This window comes from Aphelocoma coerulescens, chromosome 30 (assembly GCF_041296385.1).
Source record: "Aphelocoma coerulescens isolate FSJ_1873_10779 chromosome 30, UR_Acoe_1.0, whole genome shotgun sequence".
NCBI lineage: Eukaryota > Metazoa > Chordata > Aves > Passeriformes > Corvidae > Aphelocoma > Aphelocoma coerulescens.
In genome coordinates, this window is record NC_091043.1 from 1,182,900 (window position 1) to 1,202,800 (window position 19,901).

Genomic DNA, 19,901 nt, shown 5'->3' on the forward strand with positions numbered 1-19,901 from the left:
CCAAAATGGCTCCGTTTGGCCCCAAAAATGGCTCCATTTGGCCCCAAAATCAGCTCCATCCAGATCCCAGTCCATCCTAATCTCTCCCAATCCATCCCGGTCCCTCCCAATCCATCCCAATCCCTCCCAGTCCATCCCAATCCCCTCCCAATCCCTCCCAGTCCCTCCCAATCCCTCCCATTCCCTCCCAGTCTATCCTAATGTATCCCAGTCCTTCCCAGTCCCTCCCAATCCATCCCAGTCCCTCCCAGTCCATCCCAATCCCACCCATTCCCTCCCAATCCCCTCCCAGTCCATCCCAGTCCCTCGCAATCCATCCCAGTCCATCCCAGTCAATCCCAATCCCTCCCAGTCCATCCCAATCCCTCCCAATCCCTCCCAGTCCATCCCAGTCCATCCCAATCCCTCCCAGTCCATCCCAGTCCATCCCAATCCCTCCCAGTCCATCCCAGTCCCTCCCAGTCCGTCCCAATCCACCCCAGTCCTTCCCAATCCCTCCCAATCCCTCCCAGTGCTCCCAGTCCCTCCCAGTCCATCCCAGTCTATCCCAGTCCATCCCAATCCACCCCAGTCTATCCCAGTCTATCCCAATCCCTCCCATTCCCTCCTCATGTATCCCAGTCCCATTCCAAGTCCCTCCCAGTCCATCCCAGTTTCCTCCCAGTCCCTCCCAGTTTCCTTCCCAGTCCCTCCCAGTCCCTCCCAGTCCCTCCCAGTCCATCCCAGTCCATCCCAGTCCGGCCGCTCACCGCAGCTCCTCGGCCGGCGTGGGGGGCAGCAGGGCCTGGCTGCCCACGAGCACCAGCGGCCGCCGGGCGCGGCTGAGCAGCTCCGCACAGCGCTGGACCTGGATTAACCCCCAAACCAGCCGGGATGAACCCCAAAACAGCTGGGATTAACCCCAAAACCTGGTTTAGACAGTCTCAAACCTGGATTAACCCCAAAGAGCCAGGATTAACCCCAAAACTTGGTTTAGACAGTCCCAAACCTGGATTAACCCCAAAGAGCCAGGATTAACCCCAAAACAGCCAGGATTAACCCCAAAACCCGCCTTAGACAGCCCCAAACTTGGATTAACCCCAAAGAGCCAGGATTAACCCCAAAGAGCCAGGATTAACCCCAAAACCTGGTTTAGACAGCCCCAAACCTGGATTAACCCCAAAGAGCCAGGATTAACCCCAAAACCTGGTTTAGACAGTCCCAAACCTGCATTAACCCCAAGGGCTGGGATTAACCCCGAAGAGCCGGGACTAACCCCAAAACAGCCGGGATGAGCCCCAAAACCTGGTTTAGACAGTCCCAAACCAGGATTAACCCCAAAGAGCCGGGATTAACCCCAAAACCCGCCTTAGACAGCCCCAAACCAGCTGGGATTAACCCTAAACCAGCCGGGATTAACCCCACACAGCCCAAATTAACCCAAAACCAGCCCAGTTTAGACAGCCCCAAAACCAGCTCATCCCAAACCCTTCAATCCCACCCCAACCCCATCCCAACCCCTTCAATCCATCCCTAAACCCCCAATCCATCCCAAAAACCCATCCCAAACCAATCCCAAAACCCCCCAGTTCATCCCAAACCCTTCAATCCCATCCCAAAACCCCCCGAAAAACCCATCCCAATCCACCCCAACCCCATCCCAAAACCCCAATCCCATCCCAACCCCATCCCAAAACCCCCCAGTTCATCCCAAACCCTTCAATCCCATCCCAAAACCCCCCCAAAAACCCATCCCAATCCCAAACCCCAACCCTATCCCAAACCCCAATCCCACCCCAACCCCATCCCGAAACCCCAATCCCATCCCAACCCCACCCCATAACCCCAACCCCATCCCAATCCCATCCCAACCCCATCCCAAACCCCAATCCCAAAACCCCAATCCCATCGCAAACCCCAATCCCATCCCAATCCCATCCCAACCCCATCCCAAACCCCAACCCCATCCCAAAACCCCCCCAAAAACCCATCCCAATCCACCCCAACCCCATCCCAAAACACCAATCCCATCCCAACCCCACCCCAACCCCATCCCAAAACCCCAATCCCATCCCAAAACCCCAATCCCATCCCAACCCCATCCCAAAACCCCCCAGTTCATCCCAAACCCTTCAATCCCATCCCAAACCCCCCCCAAAACCCCATCCCAATCCATCCCAAAACCCCAAACCCACCCCAACCCCATCCCAAACCCCATCCCAAAACCCCAATCCCATCCCAAACCCCAATCCCACCTCAATCCCATCCCAACCCCATCCCAAAATCCCCAATTCATCCCAAACCCTTCAATCCCATCCCAATCCCATCCCAAAACCTCAATCCCACCCCAACCCCATCCCAAAACCCCAACCCCATCCCAACCCCATCCCAAACCCCAACCCCATCCCAAAACCCCAACCCCATCCCAACCCCATCCCAAATCCCAACCCCATCCCAAATCCCAATCCCATCCCAATCCCATCCCAAAACCCCAACCCCATCCCAAACCCCATCCCAATCCCATCCCAAAACCCCAACCCCATCCCAAAACCCCAACCCCATGCCAATCCCACCCCAACCCCATCCCAAAACCCCAACCCATCCCAATCCCATCCCAAACCCCATCCCAAAACCCCAACCCCATCCCAATCCCATCCCAAACCCCAACCCCATCCCAAACCCCATCCCAAAACCCCAATCCCATCCCAAAACCCCAACCCCATCCCAAACCCCATCCCAAAACCCCAACCCCATCCCAATCCCATCCCAAACCCCAACCCCATCCCAAACCCCATCCCAAAACCCCAATCCCATCCCAAAACCCCAATCCCATCCCAAACCCCATCCCAAAACCCCAACCCCATCCCAAACCCCCCCCCAAATCCCTCCAATCCCATCCCAAAACCGGACCCCAAATCCATCCCCAACCCCTCAACCCCATCCCAAGTCCGCCCGTTTTGGGGTTTTCACCCCACTTTTGGGGTTTCCCCCTCGTTTTTGGGGTTTTCATCCCGGCTTTAGGGTTTTCCGCCAATTTTTGGGGGGGGTTGCCCCGTTTTTGGGGTTTTTACCCCGTTTTTGGGGTTTTCCCCGCTTTTGGGGTTTTCAACCCATTTTTGGGGTTTTGCCCCCACTTTTGGGGTTTTCCCCCTGCTTTTGGGGTTTTCACCCCATTTTTGGGGTTTTTGTCCCGGCTTTGGGGTTTTCCCCCCGGTTTTCAGGTTTTTGGCTCATTTTTGGGGTTTTTGCCCTGTTTTGGGGGTTTTCGCCACATTTTTTGCATTTTCCCCGTTTTTGGGGTTTTTGTCCCAGCCTTAGGGTTTTCCACCAATATTTAGGGGGTTTTGCCCCGTTTTTGGGGTTTTCACCCCGTTTTTGGGGTTTTCCCCTGTTTTTGGGGTTTTTGCCCCATTTTTGGGATTTCCCCCCGTTTTTGGGGTTTTCCTTGTTTTTAGGATTTTCCCCGTTTTTGGGATTTTCCCTCTGGTTTTGGGGTTATCGGCCCATCTTTGGGGGTTTCCCCTCATTTTTGGGGTTTTCCCCCCAGTTTTGGGGTTTTCCCCCCAGTTTTGGGGTTTTCACCCAACTTTCGGGGTTTTCGCCCCTTTTTTGGGGTTTCACCCCATTTTTGGGATTTTCCCCCCGTTTTTGGGGTTTTTCCCCCGGCTTTGGCAATTATGAGGTTTTTGCCCTGTTTTTGGGGTTTCCCCCCTGTTTTGGGGATTTTCCCTCTGGTTTTGGAGTTTTTGCCCCGGCTTTGGGGTTTTCCCCTTGTTTTTGGGTTTTTCACCCCATTTTTGGGTTTTTCGCCCCATTTTTCGGGTTTCCCTCAGTTTTTGGGTTTTTTCCCCCTATTTTTGGGGTTTCCCCCCTGCTTTTGGGTTTTTTCGCACCGTTTTTGGGTTTTTTGCCCCATTTTTGGGTTTTCGCCCCGTTTTTGGGTTTTTCACCCCATTTTTGGGTTTTTCGCCCCGTTTTTGGGGTTTTTCCCCTGTTTTGGGGGTTTTCCCCTTGTTTTTGGGTTTTTTGCCCCATTTTGGGGTTTTTCGCCCCATTTTGGGTTTATCGCCCCATTTTTGGGGTTTTCGCCCCATTTTTGGGTTTTTCGCCCCGTTTTTGGGCTTTTCCCTCTGTTTTTGGGGTTTTCCCCTTGTTTTTAGGTTTTTTGCTCCATTTTGGCATTTTTCGCCCCATTTTGGGTTTATCGCCCCGTTTTTGGGGTTTTCGCCCCGTTTTGGGGTTTTTCACCCCATTTTTGATTTTTTTGCCCTGTTTTTGGGTTTTTCGCCCCATTTTTGGGTTTTTCGCCCCGTTTTTGGGGTTTTTGCCCCATTTTTGGGGTTTTCGCCCCATTTTTGGGGTTTTCGCCCCGTTTTGGGGTCCCGCACCTGCTCGGGGGCGGCCGTGGGGACGCGCAGGGGCAGCGGGGTCGGGTCCCGCGGCTCCCAGGCCCCCGCGAAGAGATCCTGGAGGTAATTCCCGAGGTACCTGCGGGGATTTGGGGTTTTTGTGGGATTTGGGGTTTTTTGGGGTTTTCCTGGGGTTTGGGGGGGATTTTTTGGGGGCGGGGGGAGGTTTTTGGGGGGGATTTGGGGGCTTTTTGGTTTTTTTTTTTGTTTTTTTTGGTGAGATTTGGGGTTTTTCTGGGTTTTTTTGGGGGGGTTGGGGTTTTTTTGGGGTTTTTGTGGGATTCAGGGTTTTTTTGTTTTTTCTGGGGTTTTTGGGGGGGAAGTTTTTGGGGGAGAGGTCTTTTGGGGGGGTTGGGGTCTTTTTGAGGGTTTGGGGGGTTCTTTTGGGGCTTTTGGGGGCTTTTGGGGTTTTTCTGGGGGTTTTTGGGGATTTTGGGGGGGGCTTGTTTTTGGGGGGGAGGCTTTTTTGGGGGGGGTTGGGGTTTTTTGGGGTTTTGTGGGATTTGGGGTTTTTTGGGGTTTTCCTGGGGTTTGGGGGGGATTTTTTGGGGGCGGGGGGAGGTTTTTGGGGGGGATTTTGGGGGCTTTTTGGTTTTTTTTTGGTTTTTTTTGGTGAGATTTGGGGTTTTTCTGGGGTTTTTTGGGGGGGGTTGGGGTTTTTTTGGGGTTTTTGTGGGATTCGGGGTTTTTTTGTTTTTTCTGGGGTTTTTGGGGGGGAAGTTTTTGGGGGAGAGGTCTTTTGGGGGGGTTGGGGTCTTTTTGAGGGTTTGGGGGGTTCTTTTGGGGGTTTTGGGGGCTTTTGGGGTTTTTCTGGGGGTTTTTGGGGATTTTGGGGGGGGCTTGTTTTTGGGGGGAGGCTTTTTGGGGGGGGTTGGGGTTTTTTGGGGTTTTGTGGGATTTGGGGTTTTTGGGGGGTTTTATTGGACTTTTGGGGGACTTTTTTGGGGGGGTTGGGGTTTTTTTTTTGTTTCTTGGGGGAGCTTTTTGGGAGGAGTTTTTGGGGGATTTTTTGGGGTTTGGGGTTTTTTTTGGAGGTATTTTGGGGGGATTTTGGGGGGATTTTGGGGGGAAGGGTTCGGGTTTTTGCGCTTTTTTTTGGGTTTTGGGTTTTTTGGGGGGGTTTGGGTTATTTGGGGTTTTTGGGTTTTTTTGGGGGGGGAAGGTTGGAAATTTTTGTTGGTTTTTGGGGGATTTTGGGGGTTTTTCTCTGGGGTTTTTTTTTTGGGGTGGAGGTGGGTTTTTGGGGGGGTTCTTTGGGGTTTTTTTGGGGGGGGTTCCTCTCACCACTGGACGAGTTTCCCCCGTAGCCCCCGCGGGGTTTTGGAGCCCCCGATCTCCTTCTGGACCACGTGGAAGGGGTAGAGGACATCGATGGGCAGCTCCACGAACACGGGGCCTGCGGGGACCCCAAAACCCCTTTAGGGGTGGGGTCTGAGCCCCTCGATCCCAAAAAACCCCAAAAAAACCTCCAGGAACCGACCCCAAAGCACTCAAACAACCCCAAAACCATCCCGGTGTCCCCAACCCCGAAGTTCCATCCCCAAACACCCCCAAAATATCAAATCCCATCCCAAAAGCCCCCCAAATCCATGGGGGTCACCCCAAGTCCCACCTGATCCCAAATTCCATCCCCAGACACCCCAAAATCCCAAATCCCACCTGATCCCAAATTCCATCCCCAGAGACTCCAAAAAATCACAAATCCCATCCCAAAACCCCCACAAATCCAGGGGGATCACCCCAAATCCCACCTGATCCCAAACCTCCATCCCCAGACACCCCAAAATCCCAAATCCCATCCCAAAACCACCCAAATCCATGGGGGTCACCCCAAATCCCACCTGATCCCAAATTCCATCCCCAGACACCCCAAAATCCCAAATCCCATCCAAAAAATCCCAAATCCACGGGGGTCACCCCAAATCCCACCTGATCCCAAACCTCCATCCCCAGAGACCCAAAAAAATCCCAAATCCCATCCCAACCCCCCCCCAAATCCCACCTGATCCCAAACCTCCATCCCCAGACACCCCAAAATCCCAAATCCCATCTCAAAACCCCCCAAATCCATGGGGGGGGTCACCCCAAATTTCCCACTGGGGGAATTCTGGGATTCCTCCCATCCCAAACTCCTCTCCGTGGGAATTTTGGGATTCCTCTCCCCATCCCAAACCCCTCACGGGGAGATTTTGGGATTTTTTCCCTCCCAAATTCCCCACCCCATGGGGGCTGATTTTGGGATCCCAACCCCAAGGAGATTTTGGGATTCCAATCCCTCTCCAATTCCTCATCCAGGGGCTGATTTTGGGATTCCTCCTCCCAAAATTTCTCTCCAGGGGAATTTTGGGATTTCTCCTCCCCAGATTTCCCATCCCGGGCCTGACTTTGGGATTCCTCCCCTCCCAAATTCCTCAGGGGGGGAATTTCGGGATTCCAACCTCCCCAAATTCCCCATCATGGGGTTGATTTTTGGTCCCCCTCCCCCACCTCCAAACTCCTCCCCATGGGAATTTTGGGATTCCTCTCCCCATCCCAAACCCCTCACTGGGAGATTTTGGGATTCTTTCCCTCCCTAATTCCCCATCCCGGGGCTGATTTTGGGATGCCCCCAGTTCCTCCCCATGGGAATTTTGGGATTCCCACCCCACAAACCCCATCCCGGGGGAATTTTGGGGGAATTCTGGGATGTCCCCGTGCCCTCACCGGGTGTCCCCTCCATGGCGGTGGCGATGGCCCGGCGCAGGGTGGGGACGATGTCGCGCACGGCTCTGACCGACAGCGCGGCCTTGCAGAGCGTCCGGAACAGCGGCACCTGCGGGATGTCCTGGAGCGCGCCCCGGCCCTGGGAGACCGGGAATGGCACTGGGAGTTAGGGAATGGCACCGGGAATAACGGGAATGGCACCGGGAATGGCATCGGGAATAACGGGAATGGCATCGGAAACAACGGGAATGGCACCGGGAATAACGGGAATGGCAACGGGAATGGCACCGGGAATGGCATCGGGAATAACGGGAATGGCATCGGGAATAACGGGAATGGCACCGGGAATGGCATCAGGAATAACCGGAATGGCATCGGAAACAACGGGAATGGCACTGGGAATAACGGGAATGGCATCGGTAATGGCATTGGGAATAACTGGAATGGCATCGGGAATGGCACTGGGAATCATGAGAATGGCATCGGGAGTTCGGGAATGGCACCAGGAATAATGGGAATGGCACCAGGAATAACAGGAATGGCACCAGGAATTCAGGAATGACCACTGGGAATCCAGGAATGGCACCAGGAATGACCATTGGGAATGGCATCAGGAATAATGGGAATGGCACTGGGAATTCGGGAATGGCACCAGGAATTCAGGAATGGCACCAGGAATAACAGGAATGGCACCAGGAATTCAGGAATGACCATTGGGAATCTGGGAATGGCACCAGGAATGACCATTGGGAATGGCCATTAGGAATAATGGGAATGGCACTGGGAATGGCACCAGGAATTTGGGAATGGCCATCGGGAATGACATCGGGAACTTGGGAATGGCACCGGGAACAAGGAATGGCATTGGGAATAATGGGAATGGCACTGGGAATTCGGGAATGGCATTGGGAATCTGGGAATGACCATCGGGAATGGCATCGGGATACTTGGGAATGGCATCAGGAATAATGGGAATGGCACTGGGAATTCAGGAATGACCTTTGGGAATGGCACCAGGAATTTGGGAATGGCACCAGGAATTCAGGAATGACCATTGGGAACCCGGGAATGGCACCAGCAATAATGGGAATGGCACCGGGAATTCAGGAATGGCACCGGGAATTCGGGAATAGCATCAGGAATAATGGGAATGGCACCAGGAATTCGGGAATGGCCACTGGGAATAATGGGAATGGCCATTGGGAAATCGGGAATGGCACCGGGAATCCGGGAATGACCCTTGGGAATGGCACCGGGAATTCGGGAATGGCATCAGGAATAATGGGAATGGCATCGGGAATAAAGGAAACGGCCACTGGGAATTCGGGAATGGCCCCTGGGAATCTGGGAATGACATCAGGAATTTGGGAATGACATCGAGAATGACCTCAGGAATCTGGGAATGGCCATTGGGAATAACGGGAATGGCCTTGGGAATTCAGGAACGGCATTGGGAATTTGGGAATGGCATTGGGAATGGTATCAGGAATTCAGGAATGACATCAGGAATCCAGGAATGACACCAGGATTAATGGGAATGGCATCGGGAATGGCACTGGGAATTTGGGAATGGCCATTGGGAATTTGGGAACTCCTGGGAATGCCCTCAGGAAAACGGGAATGACCTCGGGAATAACAGGAATGGTCACAGGAATCTGGGAATGACATCGGGGATTTGGGAATGGCAGTGGGAATTCAGGAATGGCCTCGGGAATCTGGGAATTCCCACTCTGGGATCCGGGAATTCCCAGGAATACCCTCGGGAAATCAGTGATGACCCTCAGGAATAACGGGAATGGTCCCTCGGGAAACCGGGAATGGCCACAGGAAAACGGGAATTCCTTCAGGAACACTGGGAATGGTCTCAGAAAAAACGGGAATTCCCCCAGGAAAATGAGAATTCCCCCCAAAAACGTCGGATTTCCACCCCAACCAATTCCCTGGAATGGTCAATTCCCAGTTTTCGGTGACACCAGGACCCCAAAACCAAGGGAAAACCCCCCAAAATTGGGGTCAGGAAGGGATTTTTTGGGATGCCCCCAAACCCCCTCAAATCCAAAGGAATTGATGGGAATAATTTGCATAAATTAATGGCTTTGGGGACGTAATTAATACGTAATTAAAATATGAGGAACAGTCACTAATTCCATGAATTCCAGGAATTTCTGGTCATTGATTTGGGGACAAATCCCCCAAAAAAAGCCGGATTTTCTACCCCAGAGAACAAATTCCCGTTTTTTTTTAGTGACACCGGGACCCAAAAATGAGAGAAAACCCCGAAAAATGAGGGAAAAACCTTGAAAAATGAGGGAAAAACCCCCAAAAATGGGGTGGAAAAAAACCCTCCAAAATGAAAGAAACTGCCCCAAAATTCCCTTTGGGAAGGGCTTTTTTGGGATGTTCCCACCTTTTGTAGGGTGGCGGCGGCGCCGCCCAGGAGCAGCAGGGGGGACTCGGCCATCTGGGCGTTCTTGACGGCCGTCACCGTGTTGGTGACACCGGGGCCCGCGGTGACAGCGGCGACGCCGATGCGACCTGGGGGCACAGCGGGGACGGGGTGGGACGGGGGACAACGGACGGGGCCAAGGTGGCACCAAGGTGGCCCCAAGGTGGCTCCAAGGTGGCTCCAAGTTGGCGTCAAAGTGGCTTCAAGATGGCTCCAAACTGGCACCAAAGTGGCGCCAAGGTGGCACCAAAGTAGCACCAGGATGGTTCCAAGATGACACCAAAGTCACGCCAAAGTGGCTCCAAAATGGCACCAAGATGGCACCAAAGTGGTACCAAGGTGGCACCAAGGTGGCACAAAAGCAGCACCAAAGTGGAACCAAGATGGCACCAAAATGGCCCCAAAGTGGCACCAAGATGACCCCACAGTGGCTTCAAGATGGCGCAAAAATGGCTCCAAAGTAGCGCCAAGATGGCCCCAAGGTGGCTTCAAGATGACACCAAAGTGGCTTCAAGGTGGCACCAAGGTGGCACCAAAGCCACAACAAAGTAGAACCAAGATGGCCCCAAAATGGCACCAAAGTGGCACCAAGGTGGCTCCAAGACGACCCCAAAGTGGCATCAAGATGGTGCCAAAATGGCTCCAAAGTAGAGCCAAGATGGCCCCAAGGTGGCTCCAAGATGACACCAAAGCGGCACCAAAGTGGCACCAAGGTGGCTCCAAGATGACACCAAAACCACAAAAAAGTGGCTCCAAGATGGCCCCAAAATGGCCCCAAGGTGGCTCCAAAATGGCACCAAGATGGCACCAAAGTGGTACCAATGTGGCTCCAAGATGACACCAAAGTCACGCTAAAGTGGCTTCAAGATGGCCGCAAAATGGCCCCAAAGTGGCACCAAGGTGGCACCAAAGCCACAACAAAGTGGCTTCAAGATGGCCCCAAAATGGCCCCAAAGTGGCCCCAAGGTGGCTCCAAGATGACACCAAAGTCACGCCAAAGTGGCTCCAAAATGGCACCAAGATGGCACCAAAGTGGCACCAAGGTGGCGCCAAGGTGGCACCAAAGATGGCACCAAAGTAGAACCAAGATGGCCCCAAAATGACCCCAAAGTGATACCAAGGTGGCTCCAAGATGACCCCAAAGTGGCACCAAGATGGTGCCAAAATGGCTCCAAAGTAGAGCCATGATGGCCCCAAGGTGGCTCCAAGATGACACCAAAGCCACAAGAAAGTGGCTCCAAGATGGCTCCAAAATGGCCCCAAAGTGGCACCACGGTGGCACCAAAGCCACAACAAAGTGGCTTCAGATTGGCCCCAAAATGGCACCAAAATGGCACCAAGGTGGCTCCAAGGTGACACCAAAGTGGCACCAAGGAGGCTCCAAGATGGCACCATAGTGGCACCTAAGTGGCTTCAAGATGGCACCAAGATGGCTCCAAGGTGGCACCAAAATGGCTCCAAGATGACACCAAAGTGGCTCCAAGGTGGCACCAAAGCCACAACAAAGTGGCTCCAAGATGGCGCCAAGGATGGATGAGATCCAAGAGGGGACAAACGAGGACAAAATCCCACCCTGGACACCCCAAAACCCTCTGGAGATGTTGGCCATGGGGTCACCTCCCTGTGCCAACCCCACCCCTTTGGGGACAAATGGGGACAAATCCCACCCTGGACACCCCAAACTCCTTGAAACCCTCTCAGGTCACCCAGGAGCCACCATGGTGGGACAAGGAGGGACACCCCAAAACCCTTGGAGATGTTGGCCATGGGGTCACCTCCCCGTGCCACCCCCACCCCTTTGGGGACAAATCCCACCCTGGACACCCCAAACTCTTTGAAACCCTCTCAGGTCACCCAGGAGCCACCAAGATGGGACAACCCAAAACCCTCTGGAGATGTTGGCCATGGGGTCACCTCCCTGTGCCACGCCCACCCCTTTGGGGACAAACGGGGACAAATGGGGACAAATCCCACCCTGGACACCCCAAACTCTTTGAATCCCTCTCAGGTCACCCAGGAGCCACCAAGATGGGACAAGGAGGGACACCCCAAAACCCTTGGAGATGTTGGCCATGGGATCACCTCCTTGTCCTGTCCTCACCCTTTTGGGAGGGGAAAAACAGGGACAAACTCCACCCTGGAAGGACCTCGGACGCTCCAAAGTCTCAGGTCAACCAAGACCCACCAAGATGGGACACCCCAAAACCCTCTGGAGATGTTGGCCATGGGGTCACCTCCCCGTGCCAACCCCACCCCTTTGGGACAAACAGGGACAAATCCCACCCTGGACACCCCAAACTCCTTGAACCTTCTCAGGTCACCCAGGAGCCACCAAGATGGGACAACCCAAAACCCTCTGGAGATGTTGGCCATGGGGTCACCTCCCTGTGCCAACCCCACCCCTTGGGGACAAATGGGGACAAATCCCACCCTGGACACCCCAAACTCTTTGAAACCCTCTCAGGTCACCCAGGAGCCACCAAGATGGGACAACCCAAAACCCTCTGGAGATGTTGGCCATGGGGTCACCTCCCCGTGCCAACCCCACCCCTTGGGGACAAATGGGGACAAATCCCACCCTGGACACCCCAAACTCTTTGAAACCCTCTCAGGTCACCCAGGAGCCACCAAGATGGGACAACCCAAAATCCTCTGGAGATGTTGGCCATGGGGTCACCTCCCCGTGCCACCCCCACCCCTTTGGGGACAAATGGGGACAAATCCCACCCTGGACACCCCAAACTCCTTGAAACCCTCTCAGGTCACCCAGGAGCCACCATGGTGGGACAAGGAGGGACACCCCAAAACCCTTGGAGATGTTGGCCATGGGGTCACCTCCCCGTGCCACCCCCACCCCTTTGGGGACAAATCCCACCCTGGACACCCCAAACTCTTTGAAACCCTCTCAAGTCACCCAGGAGCCACCAAGATGGGACACCCCAAAACCCTCTGGAGATGTTTGCCATGGGGTCACCTCCCCGTGCCACCCCCACCCCTTTGGGACAAATGGGGACAAACGGGGACAAACGGGGACAAATCCCACCCTGGACACCCCAAACTCCTTGAAACCTTCTCAAGTCACCCAGGAGCCACCAAGATGGGACACCCCAAAACCCTCTGGAGATGTTGGCCATGGGGTCACCTCCCTGTGCCACGCCCACCCCTTTGGGGACAAACAGGGACAAATGGGGACAAATCCCACCCTGGACACCCCAAACTCTTTGAAACCCTCTCAGGTCACCCAGGAGCCACCATGGTGGGACAAGGAGGGACACCCCAAAACCCTTGGAGATGTTGGCCATGTGGCCACCTCCCCATGCCACCCCCACCCCTTGGGGACAAACAGGGACAAACGAGGACACCCCCCTCCCCCGAAATGTCCCCGGCGCTGACCCGAGAGCCGCGAGACGGCGTCGGCGGCGAAGACGGCGGTGGCCTCGTGCCGCGTGTCCACCACGCGGATGCCGAGCTTCTCGCAGGCCACCAGCACGGGCGAGATGTGGCCCCCGGGCAGCGTGAACAGGAACCGCACCCCGTGGGCACGGAGCACCTCGGCCACCAGCTCCCCGCCATGCCGGGGACTCGCCGTGTCCACCTGGGCGGACAGCGAGGTCACCGTGGGGTCACCACGGGGTCACCATGGGGGCAGCGGGGCCCCCAGTGCCCCCCAGTATCCCCAGTGTCGGCGGTGACACCGGTGACACCTGTCCCCAGGGTCCTCCATCCCACCCGTGCCACCTGTGCCCGTCTCCCCCTGGTCCCACCCATCCCACCTGTGGTCACCGTGGGGTCACCACGGGGTCAGTGGTGGCACCGGTGGCACCTGTCCCCAATGTCCCACCAGTCTCCAGTGTCTCCCATCCCCAGTGTCCCCCCAGTGTCCCCCTGACCCCAATGTCCCCCATCCCCAGTGTCCCCCCAGTGTCACCCCAGTGTCACCCCAATGTCCCCCATCTCCAGTGTCACCCCAGTGTCCCCCCAGTGTCCCCCTGACCCCAATGTCTCCCATCCCCAGTGTCCCCCCAGTGTCCCCCTGACCCCAATGTCCCCCATCCCCAGTGTCCCCCCAGTGTCCCCATCCCCAGTGTCCCCCTGACCCCAATGTCCCCCATCCCCAGTGTCCCCCCAGTGTCCCCCCAGTGTCACCCCAGTGTCCCCCTGACCCCAATGTCCCCCATCCCCAGTGTCCCCCCAGTGTCTCCCCAGTGTCCCCATCATGCCCGCAATCCCCAATGTCCCCAATGTCCCCAGACCTTGTGGCACAGGCGGTAGAGGAGCCCGAGGCGCTGGGCCACCACCAGCAGGGCCAGGGCCACCAGCCCGGCACAGGCACAGCCCAGTCCGGCCACCAGATCCATGGGAGGGGACTGCAAAACAACGGGGCCACCGTGGGAAGCCCTGGGGGACACCAGGAAGCCACTGGGGACATCGTGGGAACCCCTGGGGACACTGGGAACCGAGTGGGGACACTGGGAACCCACTGGGGACACCGGGAACCCAACTGGGACATCGTGGGAACTGAATGGGGACACCAGGAACTCACTGGGGACATTGTGGGAACTGCTCAGGGACACTGGGAACCCACCAGGGACACCGTGGGAACCCCTGGGGGACACCAGGAAGCCACTGGGGACATCGTGGGAACCCCTGGGGACACCAGGAATCCAATGGGGACACCAGGAATTCACCAGGGACATCATGGGAACCCGACAGGGACATCGTGGGAACTGACTGGGGACACTGGGAACCCACTGGGGACATCGTGGGGAGCCCTGGGGACACTGGGAACTGAGTGGGGACACCATGGGAACCCAACGGGGACACCAGGAATCCAATGGGGACACCAGGAATTCACCAGGGACATCATGGGAACCCGACAGGGACATCGTGGGAACTGACTGGGGACACTGGGAACCCACTGGGGACATCGTGGGGAGCCCTGGGGACACCAGGAACCCAACGGGGACACCGGGAATCCACCAGGGACACTGTGGGAACCCATGGGGACACTGGGAACCCAACGGGGACACCGGGAACCCAACGGGGACACCGGAAATCCACCAGGGACACCGTGGGAACTCCTGGGGACATCATGGGAACCCGACAGGGACATCCTGGGAATTGACTGGGGACACTGGGAACCCACTGGGGGCATCGTGGGAAGCCCTGGGGACATCATGGGAACCCCTGGGGACACCAGGAACCCCTGGGGACACCGGGAACCCACTGGGGACATCATGGGAACCCCTGGGGACACCAAGAACCCAACAGGGACACCGGGAATCCACCAGGGACACTGTGGGAACCCCTGGGGACATCATGGGAACCTGACAGGGACATTGTGGGAACTGACTGGGGACACTGGGAACCCACTGGGGACATCGTGAGGAGCCTTGGGGACACTGGGAACTGAGTGGGGACACCGTGGGAACCCCTGGGGACACCGGGAAACCACTGGGGACATCGTGAGGAGCCCTGGGGACACTGGGAACTGAGTGGGGACACCATGGGAACCCAACGGGGACACTGGGAACTGAGTGGGGACACCATGGGAACCCAACGGGGACACCGGGAACCCAACGGGGACACTGGAAATCCACCAGGGACACCGTGGGAACTCCTGGGGACATCATGGGAACCCGACAGGGACATCGTGGGAACTGACTGGGGACACTGGGAACCCACTGGGGACTTTGTGGGAAGCCCTGGGGACACCAGGAACCCAACGGGGACACCAGGAATCCACCAGGGACACTGTGGGAACCCATGGGGACACTGGGAACCACTGGGGACACGGGGCATCCACCAGGGACACGGAGGACACTGGGGACACCGGGGGACACTGGGGACATTGGGGACACTGGGGACAGGGAGGGCACTGGGGACACTGGGGACACTGGGGGGACACCGAGGACACTGGGAACATGGGATAGGGAGGACATTTGGGACACTGGGGACACTGGGAACACGGGACAGGGAGGACATTGGGGACATTGGGGACAGGGAGGACACTGGGGACACTGGGGACATTGGGGACACTGGGGGACACTAGGGGGACACTGGGGGGACACAGGACAGGGAGGACACTGGGGACACTGGGGACACTGGGGACATTGGGGACACGGGGGACAGGGAGGACACTGGGGACACTGGGGACACTGGGGGACACTGGGGGGACACTGGGGGGACACGGGACAGGGAGGACACTGGGGACACTGGGGACATGGAACAGGGAGGACATTGGGGACACTGGGGACATGGAACAGGGAGGACATTGGGGACACTGGGGACACTGGGGACACGGGACAGGGAGGACATTGAGGACACTGGGGGACACTGGGGATACCGGGGACACTGGGGACATGGGACAGGGAGGACATTGGGGACACTGGGGACACTGGGGGACACTGGGGGGACACTGGGGGACATTGGGGACACTGGGGACACTGGGGACACTGGGGACACTGGGGGACACTGGGGGGACACTGGGGGACATTGGGGACACTGGGGACACTGGGGACACTGGGGACATTGGGGGACACTGGGGGACACTGGGGACACTGGGGACACTGGGGACATGGGACAGGGAGGACACTGGGGACACTGGGGATCTGGAATGCCACGGAACAGCCCCAGGGCGCGGTGACGCACGGAATTTGCATTAATTAAACGCAGATTAATTAAACCCAAATTGATCGAACACCGATCAATTAAAGCCAGGTCAACTGAAGCTGGATTGATTAAACCCCAATTAATTAAAGCCTGATTAATTAAACCCCAATTAACTGAGCTGCGATTGGCCGAACCCAGATTAAAGGAGCCCAGTGGATTGTGCCCACATTAATTAAGCCTGTATTAATTAAACCCCAATTAACTGAGCTGGGATTAATGGACCCCAGCGAACTGAACGTGATTTACCCAGATTAACTAAATTTGGATTAATTAAACCCAGATTAATTGAGCTGGGATTAATTGAGCTGGGATTACTGGACCCCAGTGAACAGAATCTGATTTACCCAGATTAATTAAACTTGAATTAAAACCGCATTAATAGAGATGGGATTAACTGAACCCAAATTAATTAAACCCAGTTCAATTAATCAGATTGGATTAATTAAACCCTGGATTAACTGAACCCAGTTTAACCAGTCCCAGTTAAACCAGTCCCAGTTCCTCCAGGTTCCCACACCCCTGCCTGCCTCATTTACATAATGACACAGCCAATTCACATAACCACACAGCTCATTTACATAATCACGCAGCTCATTTGCATAACCACCCAGCCCATTAGCGTAATCACCCCTAACGAAGTTTCACCCCTCCCCCAAACATTCCCGGAATTCCCTCCCTCCCTGATCCCAAATTCCTCCTTTTTGTCCCAAAACCCAGTGGAGGGGGGGGGGAACTGGGCCAAAAGGGCCCAAACTGGGGCAAAAATCCCCAATTTTGGGGCAGTGGGGTCTTTGTCCCCCCTGTCCCCAAGGCCACCTCTGTCCCCTGATTGTCCCCAAGGTCACCTCAACCCCCAACTGTCCCTCATGTCCCCAAGGCCACCTCAGCCCCCTGATTGTCCCCCCTGTCCCCAAGGCCACCTCAACCCCCAACTGTCCCCCCTGTCCCCAAGGCCACCTCTGTCCCCAAGGCCACCTCTGTCCCCTGATTGTCCCCCTTGTCACCAAGGCCACCCAACTGTCCCTCCACCCCTGTGGTCACCCCTGTCCCCAAAGCCACCTCTGTCCTAATGGTCACTCCAGACCTCGATGGTCCCCCCTGTCCCCAAGGTCCCCAAGGCCACCCAGGCGCTCAACTGTCCCTCATGTCCCCAAGGCCTCCTCTGTCCCCTGATTGTCCCCTCTGTCCCCAAGGTCACCTCAACCCCCAACTGTCCCTCATGTCCCCAAAGCCACCATGCTCCTTGATTGTCCCCCATGTCCCCAAGGCCACCCCAACCTCCGACTGTCCCCCTGTCCCCAAGGCCACCCAGACACTCAAGTGCCCCTCATGTCCCCAAGGCCACCCCTGTCCCCAAGGCCACCCACACCCCTCATTGTCCCTTCTGCCCCCAGGGCCACTCCAGTCCCCACCTCCTCCCTCCGTCCCCAAAGCCACCCCTGTCCTAATGGTCACTCCAGACCTCGATGGTCCCCCCTGTCCCCAAGGTCCCCAAGGACACCCAGACGCTCAACTGTCCCTCATGTCCCCAAGGCCACCTCTGTCCCCTGATTGTCCCCCCTGTCCCCAAGGTCACCTCAACCCCCAACTGTCCCTCATGTCCCCAAAGCCACCATGCTCCTTGATTGTCCCCCTGTCCCCAAGGCCACCCCAACCTCCGACTGTCCCCCTGTCCCCAAGGCCACCCAGACACTCAAGTGCCCCTCATGTCCCCAAGGCCACCCACACCCCTCATTGTCCCTTCTGCCCCCAGGGCCACTCCAGTCCCCACCTCCTCCCTCCGTCCCCAAAGCCACCCCTGTCCTAATGGTCACTCCAGACCTCGATGGTCCCCCCTGTCCCCAAGGTCCCCAAGGACACCCAGACGCTCAACTGTCCCTCATGTCCCCAAGGCCACCCCTGTCCCCTGATTGTCCCCTCTGTCCCCATGGTCACCTAGGTCACCTCAACCCCCAACTGTCCCTCATGTCCCCAAGGCCACCTCTGTCCCCTGATTGTCCCCTCTGTCCCCAAGGTCACCTCAACCCCCAACTGTCCCTCATGTCCCCAAAGCCACCATGCTCCTTGATTGTCCCCCTGTCCCCAAGGCCACCCAGACACTCAAGTGCCCCTCATGTCCCCAAGGCCACCCCTGTCCCCAAGGCCACCCACACCCCTCATTGTCCCTTCTGCCCCCAGGGCCACTCCAGTCCCCACCTCCTCCCTCCGTCCCCAAAGCCACCCCTGCCCTAATGGTCACTCCAGACGCCGATTGCCCGCTCTGTCCTAATGGTCACCCCCAGGTGACCCTCTGAGTGTCCCAGTGTCCCACCCAGCGTCCCCCCCCGATTCCCGGGACGCCCCCAGTGACCGGGAACAGCCCCCGGTTGTCCCCTCCATGTCCCCCCTGTGTCTTCTGACCCCTCCCGTGTCCCCTCTCCCGCTCCCACCACCCCCCCCAATGCCCGGGGACCCCCCCCCGAGTGTCCCCCGCGTGTCCCCCCCGCTTCCCACGACCCTCCCCAGTGCCCTGGGACCCCCTCCCCGGTGTCCCCCCCGGTGTCCCCCCCGGTGTCCCCTCACCTGCCGTTCCCGGAAGCGCCGCGCCCGCCCTGGCCACGCCCACACCTCGCGGCCACGCCCACTCAGGCCCCGCCCACCCCACGCTCCCCCCAAGTCGCGTGTTGCCCCCTCGTACCTTGCACTGCTCTCGCTTCCGGGTCGGCGCCGTGACGTCATCGACGCGCGCCGCACGGCAGCGCGCGCTGATTGGTGGGTTGCCGGAGGGGGGGGCGGGGCTAAGAGTGAGGGGGTGGGGCGATGGCGAAGGGGCGTGGTCGGGGCGTGGCTTTGCAGGGGAGACCCCCCCCCCCCTCGGAGGGGGGTCCCCAATTTTGGGGGGGGGGCCATGGAGGTCTCGTTGGGGGAGGGGTTTAAATGGGCGGGGCACTCTGGGGGTCCCATTTGGGGGGGGGGGGTCCTGTGGGGGGCGGGGGGCATTTTGGGGGGGGGGGGCGGGTCTCAGGGGGTCACCCATGAGGGTCTCATTTTGGGGGGGGGTTTCACATGGGGGTCCCATTTTTGGGGGCTTTAAATGTGGGGGAGGGTCTCTTGGGGGTGTCACCCATGGGGGTCCGGTTTTGGGGGGCGGGGTCTCATTTTGGGGGGCTTCACTTTTCGGGGGTCCCATGGGGGTCCCATTTTCGGGGGTCCCATGGGGGTCATATTTGGGGAGGTCGCATGGGGGTCCCATTTTGGGGGGTCCCATTGGGGTCACATTTAGGGGGGTCCTATGCGGGTCACATTTGGGGGGGTCCTATGGGGGTCACATTTGGGGGCTCCCATTGGGGTCACATTTAGGGGGGTCCTATGGGGATCACATTTGGGGTGGTCCTATGGGGGTCACATTTGGGGGGGTCCCATGGGGGTCCCATTTGGGGATCCCATGGGGGTCACATTTGGGGGCTCCCATGAGGGTCCCATTTGGGGGGTCCCATGAGGATCCCATTTTGGGGGGCTTTTTGGGGGGTCTCTATTGTGGGGCTTCACTTGGGGGGGCTCATTTGGGGAGGGGTCCCATGGGGGTCCCGTTTTTTTGGGGAGGGTTTCACATATGGGGGACTCACTTGGGGGTCCCATTTTGGGGGGGGGTGTCTCCCATGGGGGTCTCATTTTGGGGCGGTGGCTTCACATGGGGGAGGCTCATTTGGGGA

The 19,901-nt window shown here is 57.3% G+C and overlaps 1 protein-coding gene across 1 annotated transcript in view; it reads right to left on the reverse strand.

Moving 5' to 3' along the window:
• Window positions 1-15,114, reverse strand: part of ILVBL (ilvB acetolactate synthase like) — a 31,198-nt gene extending 16,084 nt beyond the window's left edge. Inside the window, exons 1-7 of the mRNA XM_068997830.1 lie at window positions 13,791-15,114; window positions 12,931-13,132; window positions 9,499-9,626; window positions 7,092-7,230; window positions 5,673-5,784; window positions 4,368-4,467; window positions 750-847 (exon numbers count right to left, since the gene is read on the reverse strand). Of these exons, the coding sequence (XP_068853931.1) occupies window positions 750-847; window positions 4,368-4,467; window positions 5,673-5,784; window positions 7,092-7,230; window positions 9,499-9,626; window positions 12,931-13,132; window positions 13,791-14,465 (1,454 nt within the window). The 5' untranslated portion in view covers window positions 14,466-15,114. The remainder of the gene's footprint in view (window positions 1-749; window positions 848-4,367; window positions 4,468-5,672; window positions 5,785-7,091; window positions 7,231-9,498; window positions 9,627-12,930; window positions 13,133-13,790) is intronic.
• Window positions 15,115-19,901: the final 4,787 nt, after the last annotated feature.